This window comes from Myotis brandtii, unplaced genomic scaffold (assembly GCF_000412655.1).
Source record: "Myotis brandtii unplaced genomic scaffold, ASM41265v1 scaffold115, whole genome shotgun sequence".
Taxonomy (NCBI): Eukaryota; Metazoa; Chordata; class Mammalia; order Chiroptera; family Vespertilionidae; genus Myotis; species Myotis brandtii.
In genome coordinates this window covers 10,946,676-10,960,265 of record NW_005353967.1, presented here as the reverse complement: position 1 = coordinate 10,960,265, position 13,590 = coordinate 10,946,676, and the positions used below count along the sequence as shown (strand labels likewise).

The 13,590-nt window shown below is 33.3% G+C and overlaps 1 protein-coding gene across 4 annotated transcripts in view; it reads left to right on the top strand.

Annotated features, from left to right (window-relative positions):
• The window catches only part of ADAMTS6 (ADAM metallopeptidase with thrombospondin type 1 motif, 6), a 229,492-nt gene that overhangs the window by 110,249 nt on the left and 105,653 nt on the right, over window positions 1-13,590 (top strand). For all 4 annotated transcript variants that reach the window (XM_014549006.1, XM_014549001.1, XM_014548999.1 and 1 more), the window contains exons 11-12: window positions 2,758-2,899; window positions 9,757-9,864. In XM_014549006.1, coding sequence (XP_014404492.1) covers window positions 2,758-2,899; window positions 9,757-9,864 — 250 coding nt within the window. The remainder of the gene's footprint in view (window positions 1-2,757; window positions 2,900-9,756; window positions 9,865-13,590) is intronic.

Sequence of the window (13,590 nt, the reverse complement as noted above, 5' to 3'; positions counted from 1 at the left end):
CCCGCTGGCCTGGCCACCCCCTAACTGCTTCCCTGCTGGCCTGATCACCCCTAACTGCCTCTGCCTTGGCCTCCGCCACCGTGGCTTGTCCGGAAGGAAGTCGGACGTCCAGAAGATGTCCAGTTGACCCGGTCTAATTAGCATATTACCCTTTTATTAGTATAGATGTTATTTTATTCTTCTGTAAAACATACTGGAAAAGGAGAACAAGACATCGATGAGAGGGAAACATCGATCAGCTGCCTCCTGCATATCTCCCACTGGGGATGTGCCCGCAACCCAGGTACATGCCCTTGACCGGAATCGAACCTGGGACCCTTGAGTCCGCAGGCCGACGCTCTATCCGCTGAGCCAAACCGGGGCTAGGCAGAACAAGAACTTTAAAGAAATAATTATTGTCGCTTCCTCCTGGATTAAGTCAATTTTCAGTACGCTATCAGGAAAGAATTTTTTCCTCAGCGTATCTATGCTTAAACTTTTGGGGTCCACATACTTCTTCCTCTAAATATTTTAGGTTAATTTTCTGTATTCCTAAACGTAATTATGTATAAATTTTTAAATAGATTTTTAATTGGTGCCATGTAGGTGAATACATATTATATACTTAGGTGAATATATAATTATACTTTTTGTTTTACATATTTACCTGTAGAACCCTGTACTTAAATACTTCAGTACTTAAATTTTGCCCATTGATTTACAATAGTACTTAACTTGATAACTTATTTTTATTACATATTTAACTCCTTTCATCAAGACTTTTTAAAAAAAATATATTTTATTGATTTTTTACAGAGAGGAAGGGAGAGGGATAGAGAGTTAGAAACATTGATGAGAGAGAAACATTGATCAGTTGCCTCCTGCACACCCCCTACTGGGGATGTGCCCGCAACCAAGGTACATGCTCTTGACTGGAATCGAACCTGAGACCCTTCAGTCCGCAGGCCGACGCTCTATCCACTGAGCCAAACCAGTTAGGGCTTTCATCAAGACTTTTATAATTTTATTGCAGAGATGAAACTGATATTTTAAAGAAAATTAAGGAATTAAGCAGCTAATCCAATAATCTAATGACTATTGCATGTTATCAAAATGGTACATCTTCTTTTATTATATTTTTCGCATTTACCTTTTTATCATTAACCTTAATATAAAAATTTGAATTTACTAGTAGAATTACATTTGCCTAAAATTGGTATACCCATATCGATTAAAGATGTTTTATATTATAAAATAAAAAGAACTTGCTGCTTTTAAAATTCATAAAAGATAATTATCTTACTGAGATACACGGCTATTTCTAAAAGTACAAAAAACAAGAAATAAAAAGCATTCTGTCATGAAAACTGGGTAGCTGGGTGAAAAAAAAAGTTGTTCTCTGTTAGATAGATACCTTGAACAGTGACAAGTGAATTGATTGTAATAGCCAATAGTAAAATCCCTCCATATTAGTACCATATTTAATATTCCATCTAGATATTTTTATTGATTAAAAATTAATCAAGAAGGTCATAAATGAAAGGAAAAATGTGTAAAGAAAACAGTATTCTGTCCCTTGGGTCCCCCCACACTACCAGCCTTGGATCTTTTAATCTATCACCTTATGAATAGTAAGTTTCAATTTTTAAAAGGTATTAATTTGCTGCAGTGCAAATATGTTTGTATATAGCAAATTAACTTTTACATTTTAAGAATGCGATAAAATTTTAAGCAAATATCAAACTCATTATTATGCATGGTTCTTTTTTACTTATCTATAAATGAAAATTTGTACTGTCTTAAATAATAGTTGAAGAACTTATACTTGTGAAATTATTTTCCTTTGGCAAAGCAGATGGAAAAGATTTGGGGGAAAAAAACACAAGTGCTGGCACAATTGACAGGAATGTTGGAAAAAATTTTTAAATGTTGGCATAGGAATTCTTTAAAAATTCTAACTTACATGTGAAATGAAAGTACAAAAGCATCTGTCCTATTTTATGCACACTGACTAAATAAAATGAACAATTATATTTAGCAAAGTATAAAGCTCTTTAAACTAAGGTATTCTGTCTGGTTTTTGGCAATCTTTATGTTATTTGTTCCACTGAATTAAAATATTATGTTTGAGTGCAAGCACACTTTGAAAAGCAGAAGTTATATAGAGAGGAGAACATTCCCTTTCCTAACTCTGATGACCCTAAATGAAATATGAAATTTTTGAGAGACTAAACACTTGTAATATACTTGAGAGGAGAACTTTGGATCTTAGCCTCATTGGTCATTCAGCCCATTTATTATTGAAATATTTCAAGAACCTTTGGACATGTCATCTATTGTTCTGCCCAAGATGGAAATATATAGATTAAGTCTTTAAGGATTACAACCACAATTTTTTTTTTATTTTCCACATTTTATGTTTTTAATTCTACTACCAGATGTGGTTATATTTTCACTGAAATCAAACAAGAAACTTACAGCAACATGAAATTCTGTTTTGATTCCTTCAGAAATTAGTTTAAATCTGTTTTAAGGCCAACATGACATTTTCAGATTGTTGTCTGAGATACTTTTATTATGTCTTGGTGCTGGAAAAAAGATTGGAACTCTTATTCAGGTTTCAGTAAAGTTATTTTGCCATGTGATTATTTTTTGGTAGGAAGTATTGTTTTTCATGCATCAAGTTATTAAAACAAAGAGCTCAATACCTGGTTTCATAATTGTGATTGAAATGGTCCACAGTGTACCTAATTTTCTTTGATCCTTTATGTTGAACAGTTCAGGCCGTGGCAATTGCCTTAATAATGAGCCTCCCAAGCGTGAATTTGTTTACCCAACTGTGGCCCCAGGTCAGGTGTACGATGCTGATGAGCAATGTCGTTACCAGTATGGACCAGGATCCCGCCAATGTAAATTTGGGGTAAGAAGTCTCAATCCTTACGTTTAGTCGTTTCTATGTGATCTTTCATGACACAAATGTTAGGATGGAGTTTTGATGAATATAGTTTACCTCTGGTAACATTGTTAATGCAAATATTTCCTTTGATACTGCTCTTTTTCTGAACTTGGTATAATATCTATTTCTAAATGTTTGCATAATCCTAAATTAAACAATTTTCAAACGTCTTGAGAGATGCTGGTAGAATTTTTATAATTTCTATTGTATTTCTTCTTTAAGTCCTGAGTTTTGATGTCAACTGAGGTTTATCTTAAGAAATGGTATGGCTTTGAAACCTCTCCCTCACCCTCACCTTTTCTGGTACTCTAATAATTGTGTGAAGGGCATTTTTATATTGGCTAGGAGGAGCCTTTACTTTATATTTTCTAGTACTGAGTCATTTCCAGTTGCTTCAGTCCACTGCCCACATTCTGACACAACAACCATGTGGGGGCAAGATGACGCTAACCCAAACAGAGAAACAAGGAAAATTGTTGCGGGAAAAAAGATATTATGGTTGACTCTCCATGACTGCCTAAAGAAGTCTGTGTCTAGCTCAGAAAAATGCATACAAAATTCTTCTTGAGTTTCACAGAGAAAGATTTCGGTGTCTAGGATAGGGACATGTTTATAGTCGGTACACATTATAAGCATCTTTTTAAAAATGTATTTTTATTGAGTTCAGAGAGGAAGGGAGAGGGAGAGAGAGCTAGAAACATCAATGATGAGAGAGAATCATTGATTGGCTGCCTCCTGCACCCTCTCCACCAAGGATCAAGCCCACAACTCAGGCATGTGCCCTGACCACGGAATCAAACCCTGATCTCCCGGTGCATAGGTCAACGCTCAACCACCGAGCCATGCCGGCTGGGCAAGCATTTTGAAAGAAAAAATAGAAATTTAAATAAGTTATTCAAAAATATTCAGGAGTGAGAAATGTTTAAAGACTTGATTCCTATTTTTATGCAAATAGTGTTTAAAATGCCTTTTAAAAAACAATAATAAAAAGAATTACGTTTTCACATAGTTAAGATGAAACAATATATGCACTGTACTGTACCAATTATCCTCTAGGTACAGTACAAAGGAAAGTGATTTTTAAAGTCTGTCTTGGGTGAAAAGCCTATTATGATTCATGGACAGCTTTGACAGCAGATTTTGTGCACTAGATTTAAAGATTGTGTGCAACAGTCTTGAGTAAAACATTGTCCTTTCTTGTCTCTCTCTGCTGTAGAGTTTTCTATTCTTATTTCTTTGTGGTTTTAGTTTCTTTTTTTCTTGAGTTGCTTTTTACCTCAGAAAACATCAGCCAAACTTTAATCCCAGTCTTTGTATATACTTGTAGCTTAGTAGGTTGAAATTCATTATTCTTATTTATGGTCTCTCTTTTCTGTGTTAGCAAGTGAAATAGTTAATTTATATTTAGTTTTTCAATTGGAAATTGGGTTTTAACTCTACATATATATTCCTATATTAGATAATTTGTATTACCAGTTCTACAGGAAATATGGATGTACTTTTTCTTCAATGAATTAAAAAAAATTGTCCTGATTAGCCTATTTCTATATATGTATATCTCATTTATTTCAGATTAATTGATATGAAGTGAGATAAATAGTAATTGAGAAATTGTATATTTTCAGTTATGTTTCTTATATTCAGCTTTAGAGTCTTCTTCTCTATGCATTTATAGATAATAGATAGCAAATAAAATTGGAAAATGAAAATATATTAACATTTACAATCTTAAACAAGTATTTGGAGATTGTAATGGCTATAAATTCAAAGAACAAAACTGTATAGCACAATATGCAGAGTTGTATAATATAGTAATCTATAAATGATATATAGTTTATGAATGATATTTATATAGTCTTTTTTATGAGGTACTTCAGACTGCTTTGATTAAAATTGTAATTATTTTATAAAGTTTTATAGATAAGGTAACTAAAAATGCAGAATATGATTTACCTACTCCAAGGTAAAAAATAAAAATGGATTATATAGTAAATATGTTATCAAGATAGCAGGTGTATTTTATTTCAGGGGACAATTTTTATCAATTTTCATACACACAAAATAATAAATAAGGGTGGGAGAAACTTTTGGAGGTGACAGATCTTTATGGCCTAGTTTGTGATGATGGTTTCATGGGTGTATTGTATACTTTCTCTCCCAATTTACCAAATTACATCCATTAAATATGTACAGTTTTTTGTATGTCAATCATATCTCAATGAAGTAGTTTTAAAAAGAGAGAAAAGTGCTCACACAATTAGATTTAAGACCCAGGACAAAACCAGAGAAATTTTATAGACAACATAGCTTTGTTTGATTTATGGGGAATTATTATTATCTATGACGTTTGTTACTGTTTACATAAATTTAAGAGTTAGCACATAAATGCAAATAGTGGGTTGTTGTTACTTACTTTAATGTAGAACTGAACCATGTTTTATTAATATACTATGTATTCTGAAGCATAAATGGGAACATTTGATCTAATACATGGTTTCACAATGGAACAGGATAATTTTTGAAGGAATATTTTTCAATAGCAAGACTGCTTACCATTAGCTAATTGACCATCAGATTTTATTTAGAGACCTTTTCCAGTGAATGGCAGCCAAGTTGTTGCAAACTTCAGACAGCAAAAGGGTATGACAAGCATGCAAAGTGCTTTTTATTTACCTGGCACCTGACAGACATTCAATCATGTTTGCTTTCCTCTATGAATATCTGTTATCCATGGTACCATCTCTGTATAGCTGCTTGCTGGTAGTGTTTTAGGAGAATCTGAACCATCTGTACGTTTGGGAGCATACGAAGATATTTTAAGGGTCACACTGATTCATCCTTTAATCTCAATGAAATACTTAGAAGTACATATAAGGGAAGTTTTTTTTTTTAATTTTTTTTTATATTTTATTGATTTTTTACAGAGAAGAAGGGAGAGAGATAGAGAGTTAGAAACATCGATGAGAGAGAAACATCGATCAGCTGCCTCCTGCCCATCTCCTAACTGGGGATGTGCCCGCAACCCAGGTACATGCCCTTGACCGGAATCGAACCGGGGACCTTTCAGTCCGCAGGCCGATGCTCTATCCACTGAGCCAAACCGGTTTCGGCCATATAAGGGAAGTTTAAAGAAATTAAATTTGAGTATCCTGTAAAAAAGAAAGCTAAATGTTGGCCTCAAAACCATCTTCAGACTTCAGAACATTTATTATAGTTTGGTTGCTGGTTAACAAATTGTTCTCCTCTACCAAGAGCATTAAAAAACACAGTGGCCTTAACTATTACAGCTGGAAGGTTGTAGATTAGATAGTAGGAACAATTTCAAGTGATTAAAATTGGAATTTTGCACTGAGGGAGATTGTAAAATCACTTTGCTTGAAGATTGTAAGACGGTTAACTATTCTACAGTGTGATCTGGTATGGATTTAGGGAATAAAAGACATGGACTTATTTTAGCACCTCAATATTCTTTTGGAGTCCAAATATGTATATTTATCAAACATATACTTGACAAGAAGTTGATTTAATTTATATTTTCCCTTAAAATTCAAGCCAAAAATCATAGGTTCATAATCACTTGTATACTTAAAGCTCAGTAGTTTTCACTCTGGGTTTGCTTCTTAGAGGTATTTTTTTAACCATTTAATCATTTTTAACCCCTTCAAATTGATGATTAGTTATTTATCCAAATTAGTTTTTAGTTTTTCTTACACACACACACACACACACACACACACACACACACACACACACACACACACACTGCTCTTCTAAACTCTCTTGCACTTAAATTACCCACATAACAGGATTAACCTATTTAAAGCTGAAATAAGGGTACATTATTCTCTTTCTTCAGATGGCTACTAAACACCTGGAGCCAGGCCATGGGGTCACCATATGTTGGTTTTCAATTTTCTTTTGTGTGATACAATGATAAGTAACCTTTCTAATCATTGATGCTCCTTCTTGACCTCTTCAGGGCTCTGCTCTCCCCCTTGGCCATCAAGACCCTTTATTGCAAACAGCTGCTGAGAGATGTTACTGATAGGGTAATGAGGACAAAGAGAATGTTTCATATCCACAGCCAAGGACCCAAAATGGCATAGGGTTTAGGATTTCCAAGGGCAGAAAATTTGTATCACTTTTATGATCTGTACAGTTGTTTAAAACGTAAAAATAAAAAAAATCTAGCAATAAAGATGCCATTTTCTCTTCAGATTCTATTTTATTTCCTTAATGATATAATAAATATAAAATGTTTTTGCACTTTTATGATATTTCTCTCCTCCTTATGTGAATGGCTTATTTTAGTTTTCTCAAGTAAATAAAAGGGCCCCCCCTCATATTTTAGTATTATTTACAGCTATAATTACGTGAAAAGGATGGAAATTTTAGAGAATGAAATTCTAATTTCTTTTGTTTTGAAAGGGTCTTTGACTAGTTCAATTATTCTATTTTGATCAAAGCAGCTCTAGTTCAGTTTTTTACAGAGTTATTTTCTGAATATCAGGTAATTCTGATATATTTAAGAGAGTAGCTGAGTTGTTTTGGGATATTTTGGACATTGATATTAGCCAGGCCTGATTCCGATCTAGATTTAATTAGGATTGAAGCAAGTTGCTAAATCTTTCTGAAACTATAAAGTTTCTCACACTTTCTAAACAGATTTTCGTGATGATTAAATGAGATACAAATATAAATATGCCTACAACAGTAGCTGACAGTATGCCCTGATAAAGTGTTAGTTACTTTCATTTATTTTCCTGCCTGAAACATTGCTGCTATGGGGCATGAAGTGTATCCTGGAGCTCCTCCAGTGAGGGGAGATTTGGTTTTATTTCATCATTGTTCAGCTCTGACTTTTAGAAGATATTTTTATACATTGACCTGAAATCCGCTCCCTCTTAGCTTTTATTTATATTTTCTTTTTTCCAGTTTGATTGAGAAATAACAGACATATATCACTGTGTAAGTTTAAGGTGTATAGCATAATGGTTTGATTTACATATATTGTGAAATGACTACTACAGTGGGTTTAGTTAACATCTGTCATTTTATATAGATACAATAAAAAGAAGTTATACTCTGAATCTAAGTCTTAATTTTTATGAAAGTGGTCTCTGTTAGAGGCAGATACCCTCGAAGACCTCTCTCTCTAAGAAGGAAGCATCACAAGCCATAGGGTTAAGGCTACAAAGGAGCCAACTGCTAGGGATGCTGGGAACAAATGCAGCAGAGATTTAAGTGTCCACATGTTTAATTAGACTGTAGATGTTTTTGTTTGTTTAGTGGCTACTAAGTTATATAGGTTATAAGTGGTCTCCTCTAACTCCTTTTCCCCCCATAAACCCTCTTTTGTTCATAAATGATTTTGCAGAATGCTAGGTTTCTCACAGAATGCATTTATCACCTTTCAGCAGAAAGCAATAAAAATACATTAATCTGGAATGCCTGGTGAGAGGGGTTGGAGGAACATGCTCGGAAGGACCCAAAGCGATTCCTTCAGTTTGCTTTACCCTATGGGGCATTCCCATTTTCTAGAAACTTTTGAGTTAATTCACTGTTACCGCTTTATTTCTGAATTGTGTTAACATGACATAAGTTCTTTTCAAATTTTTTTTAAATCGAGATAAAATTGACATATACTATGTTAGTTTAAGGTATACAATATAATGATTCAATATTTGGATGTACTGTGATCATCACAATGTCTAGTTCACATCTATCATCATACATGGTTATAAAATTTTTTTTTCTTGTGATATGTGATATAAGTTCTTAGAATTAAGTTTTGAGAGTTTAAAGAGTAGTTGGGGAATAATAACAATAGAAATAAATGTTATATATAAGTTTATCTTTGCATTCCAGATTAATATTTTTTATTGAAAAAAGATATTTTATACTCAGTGGTTCTAGTTTAAATTAAAAACTTGCAGTATTATTAATGATGCTAGTTGATGATCATATATAAAGAGAAACTGAAACTTTTCAGTTTCTTCAAAGTAAACTTTTTTGGCTTTTATTTAAAACACTTTATTCGAATAGATGTTGAACAGCTTATTTTAAAATCTGATAGTGTGTGAACCAAATGAGGTATTTTATATTGCTGATATTAGAATAAGTGTTGTAATTTTCCCATAATGATGTAGGACAATGAAAAAACCATAATAAAGAAGGCAGCTCCAAACAACATCTGAAATATTTCAATTATAGAAATGCCTGTTATACAAGTAGCAGCACTTGTTCAAAACCAAATTTCCCTTTCACGAAGGTGGTGGACTACATTGATGAACTGCAAACAATATTGCTAGATTATTCTTTAGGCAACTTTGAATTTTAGAAATTACTCCCTGCCCGTTCCTGTGGTCTCTATTTCCTTCTTAAAATGATCTTTATTTGAATATTGCAGTAGATCTAAGAAGTCAAATACCTAGCACCACTCTATTAGTAATTGGTAAGTTTGTTCTATTGTCTATACTTGAGAGTATTAAGCATATATTCCCTTTCTACATATTCATTCTTTCCCCCTACTCTTCCCTATTAATGACATTTCTGCACATTATTTTTTAAAAGATCTTAATCAATGTTAAAATCTAAGATATACTTCATCCACTAAAATGAGTCTTAAAGACAAACATTTACATGATTCTGCACAGTGGATAACCCACCTTCCGTAAGAGCCTCCTCCAAAATCCTCACTTTGATGTGTCAACACCAGCAAGAAACAAACAATGCTGCATGTCTGCCGGTGTATTTTATGGAAGAGTGGACGTGATTGTAGTCTTTACTTCTGATCAATTTGCTTTTGCCTTCTTTCCTAGGAAGTGTGTAGAGAGCTCTGGTGTCTCAGCCAAAGCAACCGCTGTGTCACCAACAGTATTCCTGCAGCGGAGGGAACATTTTGTCAGACTGCGACTATTGAAAAGGGGGTAAGCTCAAATGATTTATTAGCTATTTGATAAATGTTTGGTGTTGCTATTCCGCTACTATTGTTAGGAAATCATGCATATTAATTAAAATGTACTTGAGAAAATAATACACTTCTAGTCTAATGGGTTGTCAAAACATTATATCAATAATATTCATTGTTTAGAAAATTACAGTGAATAATATTTTCTGGGCCAGTTTCACCTTTCTGTAAGTATATGTGGGTGTTATATTTATATAGAAAATGTCTAATAACAATTCTACATAATAGAGCCTGCTTAGTCATATGTCTGTGTGTTTTTTTTCTGGAAAATTATGTGATCCCAAAATATTTTATAACTATAGTTTAACCGGAGTCACTTTTAAATTGCAATATGAGAGAAAGGGCTCATAGTAGAAGAATACTTAATTCATTGAGCATAGAAATTGGAACGAAGTAATTTTGGTTTCATCAGTATAGTTTTCAAAAATATTATTAGAAATTATTGAAACAGATAGGAATCATTTATATGCTATTCCTGAAGTTCTTTAGGAATTCCTACTCATGCAAATTCTAGAGTTTATGGCTATGGACTGAGTTCACAATAATAACTACTAGTGTCATCTGTTCTCAGTTCTGACTTCTTCCATGTTAGTTGGGCTAGTTTCAACAAAGATTACACTGGATTTCAGCGTGCAATCTGATGTTTAAATAAAAAGAATGAAAGCTTTTGGGCAGCTGTCACAGTTTATTAATCCTTGCTGACGGCTTCATTCAGGACCCATGACCTAGTGCCATGTTGATGGCTTTTCCATGCTGCGTTTGGAAATGTTGGTAAATTATGCTAAATGTATGAATTGATTGGGTCATTTTTAAAGGATTAAGGATCTTTTTTTGAGACTATGTAAGTAGCCAATAAAAATACAAAGACCTTCACACACTACCAAAAATTCCTTCTTTTTTTTTTTTCACTGTAGTAATAGAAAATATTAGGAAGCACATTCTTGAAACAACAGTCTAGGTTTATTTTGGAACCAACAATTCTTGTCAATGACAAGTAGCAATTTAAATCAATCTGTACTTAGAAGAAATATACAACTGTAAGGGGGGAAGTCACAGTGAGAATCTGTTTCTTTATTTGCCATTGATTATTATTCTTATAATCCAGTTCATGGGCCATAGTTTCTATTTGCTTGGAATAATACTATCACTAGGCCTGATGGCTCTTTTTATTCAACTTTATTTCTTAACATACAACATAAAAAATTCATTCATTTAAATACTTCAGAGCTCTCCTAAAGCATTCTATAAATTATATAATCACTCCAAATGAGTAAATCACAAGTAGTGGCTATTTGAGAACACATAGTTCAACCCTGCCAATCATTTACACAGTAAACACATGTTTAATATCTTATCATCTGTGCTTAATTGCAGGATCCTCAAATGTCATACCTTACAACTGTGTATATATGTGATAGACGTGACATATTTCTTGAAAATTGCAGATAATTTTGAGGAATATTTAGATGACACTCAATAATATTAAAGCTAATGTATTGAATTTAAATTTAGATAAACAAATAGAAGGGAATTATAATTCTTCTAAGTATAAATAAGAATGAGCACAGATAAAAAGTGAGTAAAATGGGAAAAATATATTTGATTTCTAAAGATTCACATTTTTAGTTTAGGTTGGTTGTCAGCTTTTTGATCCCTAGCTCCTTTTTTCAAATGAAGTCTACGTAATTCTGATATGTACATTTTAAAAATGTCAATGATCTGGTTAAAAGAATCCCTTACCTGACTCCTTACCCTGTCAGCTTCTGATGTACTTCAACAGAACATATTGGACTTCATGAAAAACTATTTGAGAACCTTGTAAGTGTAGCAAAGCTTGTGTACCAAGAGGTCGTTTATATTCCCAACATTAGAGTTTAGTTTGATAAAGTCAGTATGTTGGATTTTACCATCTAAAATTATTCTGCCAAACAAAAATCTCAACTGTTGTTCCAAGGATATGAAAGGTCAATAGACAGCTTTAGGAATGGTGCTAATTCTTAAAATGAATGAATGAAAACAAACACATGTAGACTCCTAGAAAGAAAAAGAACAGCACTCTAGGAGAAGACCTTGAATATCTTCCTATCATTAACTTTGAATTTTTGAAGAGGTTTTTAAAGAACTAGATTCACCTACATTTTTAAGGAGAAAAAAACCCACAAAGGACTACACATTTGAGCTGAGCAGCTCTTTATTTTTTAGTAACTGCATTTGTCATATCTTTTTACAAATTTTGTTGTTGGCAATTTAAGTTATTTTTCTCCTTAAAATAAAAGTGTTTATTGTTGCCAAATTGCAGATTTTCCTTCTAGGGTTATATCTATCTGGAAATTAAACCAGAGCTCAGCATTTTGATTCAAATCAAAGCAACCATGCAAAAAAAGAGCTAGGGACAAAAATCAAAGTGGAATTTTCAGTTGGTCAGGTCAACTTTGTGTGGCCAGTCTGTGTTCTTGCCATCTAAAAATAGTTGGCATTGATAGCAGGCTGGAAGAGGTCAGTGGGAGAAAAAAGAACCCATGTTATACTTTCAACAATAAAGATTTTTTTAAATTAAAAAAATAGTTGGCATTACCAATAATGATGATGGTGATACTGAATATTTTTAAAATACTTACACTGTGCCAGGCACATATTTGTTCTGTTTAATAGTGACAAAATCCTATGAGGCAGAAACTGATTTATCTCCATTTAATATAGATGAGGAAACTTAAACTTGAAAGCCTAAGATTACACAGCAATTCAATAGCAGGGCTGAGATTCCAACCCAGGTCTTTCTAATTCCAAAGTTGAAAACTGTGCCCCTCTATATTGCCTCTGATTTTACTTTACCTTTAGATAGGAAATTTTGTAAAGAAAAAAGCAAATTTTCATTGTCATGGCAATAAAGTGAGTCACTGAGCTTGAGATTGGTAGTCACAATGTATTATTATCCTTTAATTCTAAGTGGGATTTTCACTTACCTGTAACAGTGTCATATCTCAGGAATCACAATAGGAAGGCACTGTAGGCAGAACATTAGCTAAGAATATATGATTGTGTTACAACTGGCAAAATAATTAATCTCCATTTTAAAATGAGAGGTAACCTATTTCTACCTATTTCATAGAAATGTTGTGAGGATGAAATGAGATAATATCTCAGTGAACTTTATATGGTTTTCTGGAGAAGGAAGGTATTAGTATATATTACGAGAGCATCATCGTCACTTTTGATTATTATTTGCCAACCTTGGATGATTGTGGTGCAGAGAATTCTTTGTCAGATTATCTTAACTGGCAGTAGCCAGCATCAGAGAGTATAAGCATAAATTTGTGTGCCTTAGAAACATGAATGAAATATACACGACTTCTGGTTTTAACTCTAAATTTCAATACTACTCTCATCAGAAGAAACAAGAAAGAACCTACCTCCTGTCTAGCCAGCAGGATAAAACCAAAGCCGCTCATAGTTTTTTGAATAATTTGTTTTAAATGGTGGGGGGAGAAGGATTGCTTAAATGATAGCATAGACATATCCAGAGGACTGGATCCACAATGATCTTGTCAAACTCTGGCTGCAAAAGATATGGGATCCCTGCCCGAGGCGCAGTTCCACAAATGTTCCATGTAAGTATGGGAACTGTTCCATGCACATTTAGCAGATGGAGTAAGAAATATGGCCAAAAAATTAAAAACTGATCTTT